Source organism: Hyla sarda, chromosome 12 (genome assembly GCF_029499605.1).
Source record: "Hyla sarda isolate aHylSar1 chromosome 12, aHylSar1.hap1, whole genome shotgun sequence".
NCBI lineage: Eukaryota > Metazoa > Chordata > Amphibia > Anura > Hylidae > Hyla > Hyla sarda.
In genome coordinates this window covers 7,040,200-7,059,618 of record NC_079200.1, presented here as the reverse complement: position 1 = coordinate 7,059,618, position 19,419 = coordinate 7,040,200, and the positions used below count along the sequence as shown (strand labels likewise).

Here is a 19,419-nt window from a genome sequence, read left to right as displayed (position 1 = left end):
TGTCTATATGGAGGAACTGTGTGATGTCATCATGTCTATATGGAGGAAGTGTGTGATGTCATCATGTCTATATGGGGGAACTGTGTGATGTCATCATGTCTATATGGAGGAAATGTGTGATGTCATCATGTCTATATGGAGGAACTGTGTGATGTCATCATGTCCATATGGAGGAACTGTGTGATGTCATCATGTCCATATGGAGGAACTGTGTGATGTCATCATGTCCATATGGAGAAATGTGTGATGTCATCATGTCTATATGGAAGAACTGTGTGATGTCATCATGTCCATATGGAGGAACTGTGTGATGTCATCATGTCCATATGGGGGAACTGTGTGATGTCATCATGTCCATATGGAGGAACTGTGTGATGTCATCATGTCCATATGGGGGAACTGTGTGATGTCATCATGTCCATATGGAGAAATGTGTGATGTCATCATGTCTATATGGAAGAACTGTGTGATGTCATCATGTCCATATGGAGGAACTGTGTGATGTCATCATGTCCATATGGAAGAACTGTGTGATGTCATCATGTCCATATGGAGGAACTGTGTGATGTCATCATGTCTATATGGGGGAACTGTGTGATGTCATCATGTCTATATGGAGGAAGTGTGTGATGTCATCATGTCTATATGGAGGAACTGTGTGATATCATCATGTCCATATGGGGGAACTGTGTGATGTCATCATGTCCATATGGGGGAACTGTGTGATGTCATCATGTCCATATGGAGGGAACTGTGTGATGTCATCATGTCCATATGGAGAACTGTGTGATGTCATCATGTCCATATAGAGGAACTGTGTGATGTCATCATGTCTATATGGAGGAACTGTGTGATGTCATCATGTCCATATGGAGGAACTGTGTGATGTCATCATGTCCATATGGAGGAACTGTGTGATGTCATCATGTCTATATGGAAGAACTGTGTGATGTCATCATGTCTATATGGAGCTCTAAAAAACATTTCCAGCACCGTGTAGAAAGTACAAAGCAGGTCCAACTGGGGACTAGAGAGGTGTACCTAATAAAGTGGCTCCTGTGTAATAACCAGAGATAGTAAATTAGAAATTGCAATTTAGTTTGACCTAACTGTAGGAAAATACATTTATTTTCTATACTTTTATACTGTTCTCGTTTCATATGAAATAACTACTATATATCCTGATCCCATAGAGATAGCAGCAGTATACAGATAGAGCTGGAGGGGAGGTGTATAACTACTATATATCCTGATCCCATAGAGATAGCAGCAGTATACAGATAGATCTGGAGGGGAGGTGTATAACTACTATATATCCTGATCACATAGAGATTGCAGTAGTATACAGGTAGAGCTGGAGGGGATGTGTATATCTACTATATATCCTGATCCCATAGAGATAGCAGCAGTATACAGATAGAGCTGGAGGGGAGGTGTATAACTATTATATGTCCTGATCCAATAGAGATGGCAGCAGTATACAGATAGAGCTGGAAGGGACATAATATATGTATTTTCTTTATTCGCTGTCATACAGATCTCCACCTACATCGCGGTCCCGCCATCGCCGCTCATCCAGACGCTGGTACAAGGCAATGTCTTGGTGAACGATGAAGTCCTGCTCTCTGCCATGTCCGCACTCACCTCGCTGGATCAGCCCATGCCACCCACGCCAGCTCCGGTGCAGGTAACAGAAGACAGCGCAGTAACGTAAGAGATATATATATATATATACACATGAATAGACTATATAAAATGTATATATGAAAAGACTATAAAGAAATAACGCAGACAGTAACCGCATTGTCGCCTATAGATCTCGTATTCAGCGCATTTGTCTTTTCCAGAGTCACCTTAGTATGCACGCCGCCGGCACCTATCTCCACGCGCCCTCCCTGCCTCCCCGACCGCCACATCCACCACCACAAGCCCCTGCAGCACCAGCACAGAACCTTATGGGGGTCCCCGTCCAAGCAAACGGGGGCAGTTGCAGTACGGTCGTGCAGGTCTACAGCTCGCCGATCAGTATGCCAGGAAACACCGGCATGGAAATTCATGGTTTGGGCATGGCGCCCTACACCCAGATAGAGGTAAATAGTGGCTTTCTTTGGATGGATATGGTTCTAGAGCCATGGTCTCCAAACTGTGGCCCTCCAGATGCTGCAAAACTACAACTCCCAGCATGCCCGGACTGCAACGCTCATTGTAAAGGGCAGTGGTCTCCAAACTGTGGCCCTCCAGATGCTGCAAAACTACAATTCCCAGCATGCCCGGACTGCATCGCTCACTGTAAAGGGCAGTGGTCTCCAAACTGTGGCCCTCCAGATGCTGCAAAACTACAACTCCTAGCATGCCCGGACAGCCGTTGGCTGTCCGGGCATGCTGGGAGTTGTAGTTTTGGCATCATCTGGAGGGCCTCAGTTTGGAGACCACCGTTCTAGAGTACTTATAGTTCTCCTTGGATGATTCAGGTTCCAAGTCAGTGCGTGGAGAGTACTGTCTATAACACCCCCCCTGTATACAGCCCGGGAAAACAGGGGCTGAAATCCAAAACTACAAGCAGCTGTTCACCTTGTGCCGATGTAAACGGGAACAATATGGGAAGCCTGGAGCCTGCCGTCCCTAACAAGACCCGCCGCTCCAAGACGGACGCCACCGGACAGAACGGTGAGTGCATTGCTGACAGTCAGGATATTAAAGGGGTATTCCAGGAAGAAAACCTTTATTTTTTATTTTTAATCAACTGGTGCCAGAAAGTTAAACAGATTTGTAAATGACTTCTATTAAAATAAATCTTAATCCTTCCAGTACTTATTAGCTGCTGAATACTACAGAGGAAATTCTTTTCTTTTTGGAACACAGAGCTCTCTGCTGACATCATGACCACAGTGCTCTCTGCTGACATCTCTGTCCATTTTTAGGAACTGTCCAGAGCAGCATAGGTTGTCTATGGGGATTTTCTTCCTAAAATGGACAGAGGTGTCAGCAGAGAGCACCGTGCTCGTGATGTCAGCTGAGAGCTCTGTGTTCCAAAAAGAAAATAATTTCCTCTGTAGTATTCAGCAGCTAATAAGTACTGGAAGGATTAAGATTTTTTAATAGAAGTAATTTACAAATCTGTTTAACTTTCTGGCACCAGTTGATTAAAAATAAAGAAATAGCAAGGTCAGTCAGGCCAGGTCAGAACCAGGAAGTCACGCAGCACTAAATCACTAAGCAAAGGGATAGTCAGAAAACAAGCACAAGGTCAGAAGAGAAGACAGTAATAACAGCTGGTAAGCTAGTGCTAGGGATGAAATCACTATTACAAGCAATTCCGCTTGGAGATTCTCTAGTGTGCATATAGGAGGCACCGAAAGCAGCACTGGATAACTGGACTTTGCAGCGGCAGCACTAGGCACTTTAAAATGTATATTTTCTATTTACCGTATTTTTCGCCGTATAAGACGCACTTTTTTTGGGGGGGGGGGGAAGTTGGTGCGTCTTATACGGCAAATACACATTAAACCCTGTCCTATCGCAGCGGTCCCTGCGGCCATCAACGGCCGGGACCCGCGGCTAATACAGGACATCACTGATCGCGGTGATGCCCTGTATTAACCCTTCAGATGCGGCGATCAAAGCTGACCGCCGCGTCTGAAGGGAAAGTGACACTAACCCGGCTGCTCAGTCGGGCTGTTTGGGACCGCCGCGGTGAAATCGCGGCGTCCCGAACAGCATACAGGACACTGGGAGGGACCTTACCTGCCTCCTCGGTGTCTGCTCCGTGCCGGGATCCCCTGCATGGCCGGCGCTCTCCTTCGTCGTCGCGCACGCCATTCCGTCATCCAATAGGAGCGGCGTGCTTAGCGACGTGATGATGGAGAGCGAGGATACCCGGCAGCAGAGACGTTCCGGAGCGACAGGGACACCCCGGGGACGCGGCGACAGCGATGGAGGGCGACATCCAGGGCAGCGGTGACGGGTCCGGAGCGGCGGGGACACGTGAGTATTATCTCCTATACCAGTGGTCTTCAACCTGCGGACCTCCAGATGTTGCAAAACTACAACTCCCAGCATGCCCGGACAGCCAACGGCTGTCCGGGCTTGCTTGGAGTTGTAGTTTTGCAATATCTGGAGGTCCGCAGGTTGAAGGTTCAGAATCTTTTTTTTCTAGATTTTCACCCTTTAAAATTGGGTGCGTCCTATATGCCGGAGCGTCTAATATGGCGAAAAATACGGTACTTAGTACATTTTATATTCCACAGATAGGGCTGATCTGTAATTTTAAAGGGGTACTCGGCCCCTAGACATCTTATCCCCTATCCAAAGGATAGGGGAAAATATGTCAGATTGCCGCGGTCCCGCTGCGAGTTCGCTCTGCACGCAATGACGGGCGATACAGGGGACGGTGCAGCGTGACGTCATGGCTCCTCCCCTCGTGACGTCACGGCCCGCCCCCCTCAATGCGAGTCTATGGGAGGGGGCGTGGCGGTCGGCACTCCCCTGCCATAGACTTGCATTAAGGGATGGGCCGTGATGTCACGAGGGGCGGAGCCATGACATCACGCTGCTCCGTCCCCTGTATCGCCTGTCATTACGCACAGAGGGAACTCGCTCTGTGCAGTAATAACATCGGGGTGCCGCAGCGGCAATCCCGGGGGTCCCCAGCAGCGGGACCCCGGCGATCTGACAACTTATCCCCTATCCTCTGGATAGGGGATAAGATGTCTAGGGGCGGAGTACCCCTTTAATGCTTAGTAAATATAGATGCAGTGTCCTTACCCACATAAGGATGAGTTCCCTCTAAATGATTTACATCCTTGTTTAGGAAAGCTGAAGTCTCCGAAGCTGAAGTGCACCTTCTGTGATAAAGCCTTTGGGAAGAACTTTGATCTCCAGCAGCACGTTAGAAGGTAAGACTATGGATCCTTAAAGTGGACCCGTCAGATCCAACAAAAAAACATTTTTTTAAAATATATCACTCAGTACCTAAGCCTGACCATGTACATCTAATTTTTATGTGTCTAGCGCCTTTATTTATTTTTATATTACACTTTTAATTTAGCTCACTAGTCTGAATTCCTCCCAAAGGGAGGGGCGTGGCCTCACTGTGCAGGTCTCCGTCCCCTCCCTCAGTATGTTTCTGCTCACATCTCCCCTAGCATTAGCAAAACTACAACTCCCAGCATGTCCTCACTGACAGTAGCGGGACACAAGATGACAGTGGGAGGATTTTTCCTGCACTCACAGCTGTCAATCAAGGAAGTGTGTCCATGACATAGGTGATGACTCATGGACACAGCAGGACTAGTATGTGTCCCGGCAGGCAGGAGGGGGGGTGCAGTTGTGTGACTGGCTTTGTAAGAATGAAATACTGAAAATTTTCTAATGAAAGCAATTGCAAAACCTATTGGTTATACCTGCTTTACAACATATCAAAAGTGTTTGTATCTGACAGTGCCCATTTAAAGCGGACCTGTCGGCAGGTTTTTAGGGTGTAAAGTAAGGGCGTGGCTGTATAGAAAAAGGCACGGTGCTCGATAATGCTGACATCTTCAATGCGTCTTTAATCCGTTAGACGATGTAGCGGGGAGGTGACAGCTGTTTCGTGTGGATGATGCACTTCTTCCAGCCTCATATCACATCACTACTCCTTCCAGGCACAGGCTAACGCCAGAACAGCCCTTAATTATCTTAATAACGTTGAAATTATGAGCTACACCGGTGTATTTTCTTGGCCTGTTTTCCTGACTTCTCTTTTGCATTGTGATTCTGTACCGCAGTGCTCTCTATGTTACCGACTTGGCTTGGTTGACTTTGATTATACATTTGTTTGTGCATTACCTGTTAGTGCTCCTATTACTGTTCTGTTGTTTGTTAACCCTTTTTGTGCCCTCACCTTGACAGTATGTGATTGGTAAAATTATATATTTTTTTCAGTCATACCGGGGAGAAGCCGTTCCAGTGTATCGTATGTGGACGAGCGTTCGCACAGAAGTCAAATGTCAAAAAACATATGCAGACTCACAAAGTGTGGCCAAAAGCTCCGAATACCACAAATACACAGGGATCCATGACCGTCCAGGTGGTGCCGCTGAATCCCTCCCAGCCAGAAGAGGAAAGCATTGAAAATGGAGGTAATTGCGTCTGTTCTCCGGCCCTGTAACGGGCGTCTCGCTGGACTCTTCCCGCTTCATTGATGTTTTTTACAGTCTCCAGCCAGGTGCCTTCTGAAGATACATCTTCTCAGGACATAGACACATCTCAGAACGGTCCTTGTGACGGGTCGGAGGCCAAGCAGGGGGTCCTGATTGACAGCTCCTATCACTGCCAGTTCTGCAGCAGCAAGTTCAGCAGCTATTTCCAGCTTAAGTCCCATATGACGCAACACAAAGAGGAGCAGGTAAGAAGTGGGAATCGGGTCATTAAGTGAACGTATAGGAAGATGTTTTTCCTACCAAGGTGCCTCCAGCTGCTGCAAAACTTCAACTCCAAGCATGCCTGGACAGCCAAAGGCCTGTCTGCCTCCTCCAGAGGATCCACATTGATCCTGAAAGGTAAATCAGACTTCCATCTCATCTCATTCCTTAGTGCTGTGGTCTTCAAACTGCATCCCTTCAGTTGTTGCAAAACTACTAGTCCCATAATGCGGGGCATACTGGGAGAGGTAGTTCTGCAACAGCTGGAGGCACACTGGTTGGAAAACACTGGTGTAGGGACTCGCATGGCTGTGAAAACCCTTGATGCGGGTGGCGATTTTGCTTATCTAGGCCAAAATGTCATCTAATACTTTGTGTTTATCATGTCTAGTGTTTTTATTTCGAAATGTGGGAGTTGTAGTTTCGCAACAGCTGTAGGGCAACAGTTTGAAGGCCACTGCACTAAGGGATGAGATGAGAGGAAAGCCTTGATTTACCTTTTCTCCAAAGTGTTCCAGGAGCCGTTTTTCACCACAACAATGCCAGGCTACAGTGAGCAGCCTGAGCGGCCTACACCTGCTACCAAGTCTCCAGACTTGTGCAATGCCATTGGTCGACAATTGCGCAGGGAGCTGCCCGCAGCGGATCTTGATGATTTGCGTGCCCGAGTGCATTCAGCGTGGCAGAACATTCCTCAGAAAACCATTAACAGCCTCACTGATAGTATGCCAAGGCGTGTAGTTGCGTGTATTCCTGGGCATGGCGCTTATACTTGATACTGAATTGAGACATTTTGAATATTTTGTTTACATTTTTCTTTTTGATAATTTGCATATCATTAACATGTCTACCGATCCTGTGAATTTCATAGTGCCACTACTTCTCTTAAGTGTTAATATTTCCATAGATACTTAAAGGGGTACTCCACCCCTAGACATCTTATCCCCTTTGCAAAGGATAGGGGATAAGATGTCTGACCGCAGGTACCCCCGCGAGCTCCGTGCTGCCTCCGGCGATCAACGCCGGAGGCTCGTGACCTCAAGGCCACGCCCCCTCAATGCAAGTCTATGGGAGGGGGCGTGACAGCATCGCCAGTCATCCGGCATGGAGCGAAGTTCGCTCCGTGCAGCGGATGTCTGGAATACCGCAACCGCCTGATCAGACATCTTATCCTCTATGGATGTCTAGGGGCGGAGTACCCCTTTAATGCTGTTCTACATTGCAGTCACTGTGCGTTTTTTTGCAGGTGTATAAGTGTGTGGTGAAGGGCTGCGTTCACACTTGTCAGAAACTGGACCAATTTCTGGAACACATCAAGACCCACCAGGAGGAGATGACGTACCGATGCCACATCTGTAACAAAGACTTCTCCTCTCTGTATGAGATGGGGGTCCACCAGTATTCTCACAGCCTGCTGCCCCTCATCGCCCCCAAGAAGGAGATGGCGGTATACAAGTGAAGTATCAGTCCTATGTAATGTATGACATCATAGCCAGGCAGAGGGATCCCAGCACAGCATTGATCAGTGTTATCGGCGCTCTGCTTATACAGCCTGCTGAAGATCAGACGGTGAGGGATCTCACTGCGGAGGTCCTGATGCCCCCCCTCCCCAAAGGACCGCCACCAGTATTTTACTGATTTTAGATCCTGCAATAGTCTTTAAAGGGGTACTCTGCTGCTCAGCGTTTGGAACAAACTGTTTCGAACGCTGGAGTCGGGAGCTTGTGACGTCATAGCCCCGCCCCCATGCTGTCACGCTCCGCCCCCTCAATGCAAGTCTATGGGAGGGGGCGTGACGGCTGTCACGCCCCCTCCCATAGACTTGCATTGAGGGGGCGGGGTGTGATGTCATGAGGGGGCAGGGCTATTATGTCATGAGCTGCCGGCTCTAGTGTTCGGAACAGTTTGTTCCAAACGGTGAGTAGAGGAGTACCCCTTTAATCGCTGGATCTAAAGGGTTAATGTGATCATGGTGATTTCCGGCATTAGCTGTGAGTCCCGGCTGCTGGTAGAGGATGCAAATATATCCGGTACACTTAACACTGTTTTCTAGTGCCATATATATATATATATACACATGGCGCATGCACAGTTAAGCTTAATCTTAATCCTTCCAGTACTTATCGGCTGCTGTATGCTCCACAGGAAGTTGTGTAGTTCTTTCCAGTCTGACCACAGTGCTCTCTGCTGCCACCTCTGTCCATGTCAGGAACTATCCAGAGCAGGAGAGGTTTGCTATGGGGGATTTGCTCTTGCTCTGGACAGTTCCTGACATGGACAGAGGTGTCAGCAGAGAGCACTGTGGTCAGACGGGAAAGAGCTACACAACTTCCTGTGGAGCATACAGCAGCTGATAAGAACTGGAAGGATTAAGATTTTTATATGGAAGTAATTTGCAAATCTGTTTAACTTTCTGGCACCAGTTGATTTAAAAAAAAAAGTTTTCCACCGGAGTAACCCTTTAAAGGGGTACTCTGGGGCTCCAGCGTTCTGACGTCACGGCCACGCCCCCCTAATGATGCCACATCACGCTCCCTCCATTTATATCTATGGGAGACATAGACATGTATGGAGGGGACGTGGCATGACATCACAAGGGGGCGTGGCCGTGACATCACCACTGCTGCAGGAACCAGGCGTTTGTTTAGAATGCGGGTGCAGCAGGGAGATCGCAGGGGATCCCCAGCAGCGGGACCCCCGCGATCACACATCTTATCCCTTATCCTTTGGATAGGAAATAAAATGTCTAGCAGCGGAGTACCCCTTTAACAGTACACTGTGCAGAATGTGCAAAAAATAGGGGAAATATCCCTAAATATCACTACATAAATAAAGTGACAAAAAAAACACTGAAATATGCCATAAAAAAATCCTGTCCGCAAAAGTGCAGACAGTGAGTGATAAAGAGCAACAATCGATAAATTCATGTAGAATACTGTAGAACAGGGGGTCCTTAGGGGGTACGCCAATGCGCTGACAAATACCGACCATACATTGGCCAGTATTTGTCAGCGCACAGTGGAGAATGGCGGCGGCAGCTCCCTGTATAGTATCGCATCCACGGCTACTGCACGGGAGCTGCATGGTTGCCGGGGAGACGTGTGCACAACGCAGGAGGACGTCACGCGTCAGTGCAGCCCCGCCGAACGGGACTCTGGGACGCGCTGTATACCCGGACAGGTCACACGCGAACAGGCCGCGTAATGTAAAAAAAAAAGTCAAAAATAAGGGATATATCTGTATATTATACAGTGGTCCCTCAACATATGATGGTAATTCCTTCCAAATGAACCATCGTTACTTGAATCCATCGTATGTTGAGGGATCCGTGGAATAGAAATATAGAAAGTTATACTCCCGTGTCCCCGCCGCTCCGGACCGTCACCGCTGCCCTGGATCATCGCTCCCCATCGCCGTCATCACGTCCCCGGGGCTCCTATTGGATGACAGGACGGCGTGCGCGGCGATGTGATCACGACGAAGGAGAGCGACGGCCATGCAGCGGTGCATGAAGAGGAGGGTCCGATACGTCGGGGACAGGTGAGTGATCGTCAGGGGACCACGTAAACGGCTATCCGATGGCAGCTGAAGCAGTCTGCGCTGCAGGATAGCCGTTTATGCGATGGTCCCGACATACAAAAGCATCGTATGTTGAAATGATCGTATGTCGGGGCCATCGTAGGTCGGGGGGTCACTGTATATATATTAGCCCAGGGGGGTCGGAGGGAGGGAGAGAAATAATGGTGCAAGGGGATTAACATGGAGGGGGGGGTAGAGGGATAGTGGCAAAACAGGATTAATATGGAGGGGGGGTGAGGATTATCCCCCCTCCATCTTAATGCCCTTGTGCCATTATTCCCCCCTCCCTCTGATCCCCGTTTGCCTTATTGGATAATAATGGCACAAGGGGATTAAGATGGGGGGGGGGGGGGATAATGGAAAAAGGGGATTAAAGGGGTACTCCATTGCCCCAGGGTCCGGAACATTTTGTTCCGAATGCTGGGTACGGGCTGCGGGGGTCATGATGTCACACCATGCCCCCTCAATGCAAGTCTATGGGAGGGGGCGTGACATACGTCACGCCCCCTCCCATAGACTTGCATTGAGGGGGTGTGACGTCACAAGGGGCGTGGCCGTGACGTCATGACCCCCGCACCCGGCGTTCTGAACTAAAATGTTTTCCACCGGAGTACCCCTTTAAGCTGTACTAAATTGCTGTAATAAATGTGCAAAAAAACATGAAAATATGATCTTAAAGGGGCACTCCCGTGGAAAACTTTTTTCTTTTAAATCTACTGGTGCCAGAAAGGTAAACAGATTTGTAAATCACTTCTAGTAAAAAATCTTAATCCTTCCAGTACTTATTAGCGGCTGTATACTAAAGAGAAATCCAAAAAAGAAATGCATTTCCTGTGATGTCATGACCACAGTGCTCTCTGCTGACATCTCTGTCCACTTTAGGAACTGTCCAGAGCAGCATATGTTTGCTATGGGGATTTTCTCCAGCTCTGGACAGTTCCTAAAATGGACAGCAGAGGAGAGCACTGTGGTCATGACATCAGAGGAAATGCATTTCTTTTTTGGATTTCTCTTTAGTATACAGACGATAAAAAGTACTGGAAGGATTAAGATTTTTTAATAGAAGTGATTTACAAATCTGTTTAACTTTCTGGCACCAGTTAATAAAAAAAAAAAAAAAAAAAAAAGTTTTCCACGAGAGTACCCCTTTAAGATTACTTGTATAGATTGTCACAAGCTGCGCCCTAGATGAACAGACGTGTAATCACCATGTGACTTCCTGTTATTCCAGGTGTTTGAAGTGCATGAACAAATACTCCACCCCGGAGGCATTGGAGCAACACCTACAGACGGCCACCCACAGCTACCCCTGCCCACACTGCCAGAAGGTGAGAAGGGGACCTGGATCAGTGTTTCCCAATCAGGGGGTCTCCAGCTGTTGCAAAACTACAACTCCCAGCATGCCCAGAAAGCCAAAGGCCCATCTGCCTTCTCCAGAGGGTCCACACTGTCCCTGAACAGTAAATTAACCCCTTAAGGACGCAGGACGTAAATGTACGTCCTGGTGAGGTGGTACTTAACGCACCAGGACGTACATTTACGTCCTAAGCATAACCGCGGGCATCGGAGCGATGCCCGTGTCATGCGCGGCTGATCCCGGCTGCTAATCGCAGCCAGGGACCCGCCGGCAATGGCCGACGCCCGCGATCTCGCGGGCGTCCGCCATTAACCCCTCAGGTGCCGGGATCAATACAGATCCCGGCATCTGCGGCGGTTCGCGATTTAAATGAACGATCGGATCGCCCGCAGCGCTGCTGCGGGGATCCGATCATTCATAACGCCGCACGGAGGTCCCCTCACCTTCCTCCGTGCGGCTCCCGGCGTCTCCTGCTCTGGTCTGTGATCGAGCAGACCAGAGCAGGAGATGACCGATAATACTGATCTGTTCTATGTCCTATACATAGAACAGATCAGTATTAGCAATCATGGTATTGCTATGAATAGTCCCCTATGGGGACTATTCAAGTGTAAAAAAAAATGTAAAAAAATGTAAAAGTAAAAAAAAAGTGAAAAATCCCCTCCCCCAATAAAAAAGTAAAACGTCCGTTTTTTCCTATTTTACCCCCAAAAAGCGTAAAAAACATTTTTTATAGACATATTTGGTATCGCCGCGTGCGTAAATGTCCGAACTATTAAAATAAAATGTTAATGATCCCGTACGGTGAACGGCGTGAACGAAAAAATATTAAAAAAGTCAAAAATTCCTACTTTTTTAATACATTTTATTAAAAAAAAAATTATAAAAAATGTATTAAAAGTTTTTTATATGCAAATGTGGTATCAAAAAAAAGTACAGATCATGGCGCAAAAAATGAGCCCCCATACCGCCGCTTATACGGAAAAATAAAAAAGTTAGAGGTCATCAAAATAAAGGGATTATAAACGTACTAATTTGGTTAAAAAGTTTGTGATTTTTTTTAAGCGCAACAATAATATAAAAGTATATAATAATGGGTATCATTTTAATCGTATTGACCCTCAGAATAAAGAACACATGTCACTTTTACCATAAATTGTACGGCGTGAAAACAAAACCTTCCAAAATTAGCAAAATTGCGTTTTTCGTTTTAATTTCCCCACAAAAATAGTGTTTTTTTGTTGCGCCATACATTTTATGATATAATGAGTTATGTCATTACAAAGGACAACTGGTCGCGCAAAAAACAAGCTCTCATACTAGTCTGTGGATGAAAATATAAAAGAGTTATGATTTTTAGAAGGCGGGGAGGAAAAAATGAAAACGTAAAAATTAAATTGTCTGAGTCCTTAAGGCCAAAATGGGCTGAGTCCTTAAGGGGTTAAAGGGGTACTCCAGTGAAAAACTTTTTTTTTTTTTAAATCAACTGGTGCCAGAAAGTTAAACAGATTTGTAAATTACTTCTATTAAAAAATCTTAATCCTTCCTGTACTTATTAGCTGCTGAGTACTACAGTGGAAATGATTTTCTTTTTGAAACCTCAATGCTCTCTGCTGACATCTCTGTCCATTTTAGGAACTGTCCAGAGTAAAAGTAAATCCCCATAGCAAACATACTGCTCTGGACAGTTCCTAAAATGGACAGAGATGTCAGCAGAGAGCACTGTGCTCGTGATGTCAGCAGAGAGCTCTGTGTTTCAAAAAGAAAATAATTTCTGCTGTAGTATTCAGCAGCTAATAAGTACAGGAAGGATTAAGATTTTTTAATAGAAGTAATTTACAAATCTGTTTAACTTTCTGGCACCAGTTGGTTTAAAAAAAAAAAAAAAAGTTTTTCACCGGAGTACTCCTTTAACCCCTTAAGGACTCAGCCCATTTTGGCCTTAAGGACTCAGACAATTTAATTTTTACGTTTTCATTTTTTCCTCCTCGCCTTCTAAAAATCATAACTCTTATATTTTCATCCACAGACTAGTATGAGGGCTTGTTTTTTGTGCGACCAGTTGTCCTTTGTAATGACATCACTCATTATATCATAAAATGTATGGCGCAACCAAAAAACACTATTTTTGTGGGGAAATTAAAACGAAAAACGCAATTTTGCTAATTTTGGAAGGTTTTGTTTTCACGCCGTACAATTTCTGGTAAAAATGACATGTGTTCTTTATTCTGAGGGTCAATACGATTAAAATGATACCCATTATTATATACTTTTATATTATTGTTGCGCTTAAAAAAAATCACAAACTTTTTAACCAAATTAGTACGTTTATAATCCCTTTATTTTGATGACCTATAACTTTTTTATTTTTCCGTATAAGCGGCGGTATGGGGGCTCATTTTTTGCGCCATGATCTGTACTTTTTTTTGATACCACATTTGTATATAAAAAACTTTTAATACATTTTTTATAATTTTTTTTTTAATAAAATGTATTAAAAAAGTAGGAATTTTGGACTTTTTAAATTTTTTTTCGTTCACGCCGTTCACCGTACGGGATCATTAACATTTTATTTTAATAGGTCGGACATTTACGCACGCGGCGATACCAAATATGTCTATAAAAAATGTTTTTTACGCTTTTTGGGGGTAAAATAGGAAAAAACGGACGTTTTACTTTTTTATTGGGGGAGGAGATTTTTCACTTTTTTTTTACTTTTACTTTTACATTTTTTTACATTTTTTTTTACACTTGAATAGTCCCCATAGGGGACTATTCATAGCAATACCATGATTTCTAATACTGAACTGTTCTATGTATAGGACATAGAACAGATCAGTATTATCGGTCATCTCCTGCTCTGGTCTGCTCGATCACAGACCAGAGCAGGAGACGCCGGGAGCCGGACGGAGGAAGGAGAGGGGACCTCCGTGCGGCGTTATGAATGATCGGATCCCCGCAGCAGCGCTGCGGGCGATCCGATCGTTCATTTTAATCGCGAACTGCCGCAGATGCCGGGATCTGTATTGATCCCGGCACCTGAGGGGTTAATGGCGGACGCCCGCGAGATCGCGGGCGTCGGCCATTGCCGGCGGGTCCCTGGCTGCGATCAGCAGCCGGGATCAGCCGCGCATGACACGGGCATCGCTCCGATGCCCGCGGTTATGCTTAGGACGTAAATGTACGTCCTGGTGCGTTAAGTACCACCTCACCAGGACGTACATTTACGTCCTGCGTCCTTAAGGGGTTAAATAGAGTTTGGATTTATGCACTTTCCTCTCACCTCAGCAGCCTTTGGCTGTCCGGGCATGCTGGGAGTTGTATTTTTGAACAGCTGGAGGCACCCTGGTTGGAAAACACTGACCTGGATCCTCCCCATAGAGTTAACAAAATTTAGATTGTAAAGGGGTACTCCACTGCTCAGTGTTTGGAACAAACTGTTTGGAACACGGGAGACGACGTCGGGAGCTCGTGACATCATAGCCCCGCCCCCCTTGCATTGAGGGGGCAGGGCGTGACGTCATGAGGGGGCGGGGCTATGATGTCATGAGCTGCCGACACTAGTGTTCGGAACAGTTTGTTCTAGACGCTGAGCAGTGGAGTACCCCTTTAATAGACCCTTATAGGATTCTAAGATCATCTTACTAGTGAGGGGGTCAGTGGCCATAATGGAGGGGCTAAAGTGCGGCCATGTTGCCGCCATCTGACTGTGTCCTGGGTTATACATCGTCTCTCTGGACATCAGCGCCTCCTGCTGTCCCCTTTGACGCAAAGAAAGGGCCCCAGACGTTCTGAACATCAAAACACCAATTTTGAGCCATGGTTGTGACGTCACGCCCCCTTCCATTCATGTGGTCTAGCGACCACCGCCACCACGCCCCCTTCCATAGACATGAATGCAGGGGGCGTGACGTCACACACTGCCGCCCAAAACCAGCGCTCTAAATATAAATGTTTAGAACGTTGAAGTACCGGGCTGGACATCACAGGGGGTCCCAGTTACCAGACCCCCCGGGATCAGACATCTTATCCCCTATCCAAAGGATGTCACGCCCCCTCCATTCATGTCTATGGAAGAACGCCGGTTTCGGGCGGCAGTGGTTGTGACGTCACGCCCCCTCCATTCATGTCTATGGGAAACGGCGTGACGGCTGTGGTCTAGCGACCACAGCCGTCACGCCGTTTCCCATAGACATGAATGGAGGGGACGTGACGTCACAACCATGGCCGCCCGAAACTGGCGTTCTTCCATAGACATGAATGTAGTGGGCATGACGTCACAACCATGGCCGCCCGAAACCGGCGTTTTCCATAGACATGAATGGAGGGGGTGTGACGTCACAACCATGGCAACCTGAAACTGGCGTTCTTCCATAGACGTGAATGTAGTGGGCATGACGTCACAACCATGGCCGCCCGAAACCGGCGTTCTTCCATAGACATGAATGGAGGGGGCATGACGTCACAACCATGGCCGCCCGAAACTGGCGTTCTTCCATAGACATGAATGGAGGGGGTGTGACGTCACAACCATGGCCGCCCCAAACCGGCGTTCTTCCATAGACATGAATGGAGGGGGTGTGACGTCACAACCATGGCCGCCCGAAACCGGCGTTCTTCCATAGACATGAATGTAGTGGGCATGACGTCACAACCATGGACGCCCAAAACTGGCGTTCTTCCATAGACATGAATGGAGGGGGCATGACGTCACAACCATGGACGCCCAAAACTGGCGTTCTTCCATAGACATGAATGGAGGGGGCATGACGTCACAACCATGGACGCCCAAAACTGGCGTTCTTTCATAGACATGAATGGAGGGGGCATGACGTCACAACCATGGCCGCCCGAAACCGGCGTTCTTCCATAGACATGAATGGAGGGGGTGTGACGTCACAACCATGGCCGCCCGAAACTGGCGTTTTTCCATAGACATGAATGTAGTGGGCATGACGTCACAACCATGGCCGCCCGAAACCGGCGTTCTTCCATAGACATGAATGGAGGGGGCATGACGTCACAACCATGGCCGCCCGAAACCGGCGTTCTTCCATAGACATGAATGGAGGGGGCATAACGTCACAACCATGGCCGTCCGAAACTGGCGTTCTTCCATAGACATGAATGGAGGGGGTGTGACGTCACAACCATGGCCGCCCAAAACTGGCGTTCTTCCATAGACATGAATGGAGGGGGTGTGACGTCACAACCATGGCCGCCCAAAACTGGCGTTCTTCCATAGACATGAATGGAGGGGGTGTGACGTCACAACCATGGCCGCCCGAAACCGGCGTTCTTCCATAGACATGAATGTAGTGGGCATGACGTCACAACCATGGCCGCCCGAAACCGGCGTTCTTCCATAGACATGAATGGAGGGGGTGTGACGTCACAACCATGGCCGCCCAAAACTGGCGTTCTTCCATAGACATGAATGGAGGGGGTGTGACGTCACAACCATGGCCGCCCAAAACTGGCGTTCTTCCATAGACATGAATGGAGGGGGTGTGACGTCACAACCATGGCCGCCCGAAACTGGCGTTCTTCCATAGACATGAATGTAGTGGGCATGACGTCACAACCATGGCCGCCCGAAACCGGCGTTCTTCCATAGACATGAATGGAGGGGGCATGACGTCACAACCATGGCCGCCCGAAACTGGCGTTCTTCCATAGACATGAATGGAGGGGGTGTGACGTCACAACCATTGCCGCCCCAAACCGGCGTTCTTCCATAGACATGAATGGAGGGGGCATGACGTCACAACCATGGCCGCCCGAAACCGGCGTTCTTCCATAGACATGAATGTAGTGGGCGTGACGTCACAACCATGGCCGCCCGAAACCGGCGTTCTTCCATAGACATGAATGGAGGGGGTGTGACGTCACAACCATGGCCGCCCGGAACCGGCGTTCTTCCATAGACATGAATGTAGTGGGCATGACGTCACAACCATGGCCGCCCGAAACTGGCGTTCTTCCATAGACATGAATGGAGGGGGTGTGACGTCACAACCATGGCCGCCCGGAACCGGCGTTCTTCCATAGACATGAATGTAGTGGGCATGACGTCACAACCATGGCCGCCCGAAACTGGCGTTCTTCCATAGACATGAATGGAGGGGGTGTGACGTCACAACCACTGCACCAAAAACCAGCACCTTAAATATAAATGTTCAGAACGCTGAAGTACCGGGCTGGACATCACAGGGGGTCCCAGAGGCGGGACCCCCAGGATCAGACATCTAAAGGATTGGGGTGGAGTACCCCTTTAAATCGTCCTAGACAATCTCTTAATACGATGCTCAGTATTAATGAACCCTTGTGAGTTTTATTGACTTTTCTTTATCTGTTTCTAGGTGTTTCCATGTGAGCGATATCTAAGGAGACACCTACCCACCCATGGAGGAGGCGGCCGCTACAAGTGTCAGATCTGTAAGAAATTATTCAGAAGGGAACACTACCTGAAGCTGCACAGCCACATCCACTCCGGTATGGTCACATGACATGAGTATATAGCGGGCTCTTCTACTATATCACTGCACCCCCCCCCTACCCATCATTATGCATTCAGTACCCCATAATGGCAGCAAAAACTGAATTTGTGCAATTTTATTTAAATTCAATTCATAAAAAAAGAAAAACTAAACTTTAGCATGGACATAAGTATTCATACCCATCTATGACATGTGATATTTAACTCTAGCTCCTCCCATTTCTCTTGGTCATCTCTGACATGTTTCTCCACCTTGGTCGGTGTCATCTGGGGAAATCCATCTGATTGGACAAGACACAGCCCTGTGTATATATCAGAGCAAACACCAAGCCATGAGGAGAAAAGAACTGCCTGTAGAGCTCAGACACAGCCCTGTCTATATAAGGTCTCACAGCTGACAATGTATATCAGAGCAAAAACCAAGTCATGAGGGGAAAAGAACTGTCTGTAGAGCTCAGACACAGCCCTGTCTATATAAGGTCTCACAGCTGACAATGTATATCAGAGCAAACACCAAGCCATGAGGGGGAAAGAACTGCCTGTAGAGCTCAGACACAGCCCTGTCTATATAAGGTCTCACAGCTGACAATGTATATCAGAGCAAACACCAAGCCATGAGGGGGAAAGGATGGCCTGTAGAGCTCAGACACAGTCCTGTCTGTATAAAATCTCACAGCTGACAATATATATCAGAGCAAACACCAAGTCATGAGGAAAAAGAACTGCCTGTAGAGCTCAGACACAGCCCTGTCTATATAAGGTCTCACAGCTGACAATGTATATCAGAGCAAAAACCAAGTCATGAGGGGAAAAGAACTGTCTGTAAAGCTCAGACACAGCCCTGTCTATATAAGGTCTCACAGCTGACAATGTATATCAGAGCAAAAACCAAGTCATGAGGGGAAAAGAACTGTCTGTAGAGCTCAGACACAGCCCTGTCTATATAAGGTCTCACAGCTGACAATGTATATCAGAGCAAACACCAAGCCATGAGGGGGAAAGAACAGCCTATAGAGCTCAGACACAGCCCTGCCTACATAAGGTCTCACAGCTGACAATGTATATCAGAGCAAACACCAAGCCACGAGGGGGAAAGAACTGCCTGTAGAGCTCAGACACAGCCCTGCCTATATAAGGTCTCACAGCTGACAATGTATATCAGAGCAAAAACCAAGTCATGAGGGGAAAAGAACTGTCTGTAGAGCTCAGACACAGCCCTGTCTATATAAGGTCTCAGCTGACAATGTATATCAGAGCAAACACCAAGCCATGAGGTGGAAAGAACTGCCTGTAGAGCTCAGACACAGCCCTGTCTATATAAGGTCTCACAGCTGACAATGTATATCAGAGCAAACACCAAGCCATGAGGGGGGAAAGAACTGCCTGTAGAGCTCAGACACAGCTCTGTCTATATAAGGTCTCACAGCTGACAATGTATATCAGAGCAAACACCAAGGCATGAGGCGGAAAGAACTGCCTGTGGAGCTCAGACACAACCCTGTCTATATAAGGTCTCACAGCTGACAATGTATATCAGAGCAAAAACCAAGTCATGAGGGGAAAAGAACTGTCTGTAGAAATCA

At 47.4% G+C, this 19,419-nt stretch overlaps 1 protein-coding gene across 2 annotated transcripts in view; it reads left to right on the top strand.

Annotated features, from left to right (window-relative positions):
• The window catches only part of ZNF341 (zinc finger protein 341), a 50,993-nt gene that overhangs the window by 19,487 nt on the left and 12,087 nt on the right, over positions 1–19,419 (top strand). For both annotated transcript variants that reach the window (XM_056547958.1, XM_056547959.1), the window contains 9 exons: positions 1,538–1,687; positions 1,848–2,090; positions 2,472–2,667; positions 4,811–4,895; positions 5,923–6,119; positions 6,195–6,385; positions 7,648–7,856; positions 11,212–11,308; positions 17,700–17,832. In XM_056547958.1, coding sequence (XP_056403933.1) covers positions 1,538–1,687; positions 1,848–2,090; positions 2,472–2,667; positions 4,811–4,895; positions 5,923–6,119; positions 6,195–6,385; positions 7,648–7,856; positions 11,212–11,308; positions 17,700–17,832 — 1,501 coding nt within the window. The remainder of the gene's footprint in view (positions 1–1,537; positions 1,688–1,847; positions 2,091–2,471; positions 2,668–4,810; positions 4,896–5,922; positions 6,120–6,194; positions 6,386–7,647; positions 7,857–11,211; positions 11,309–17,699; positions 17,833–19,419) is intronic.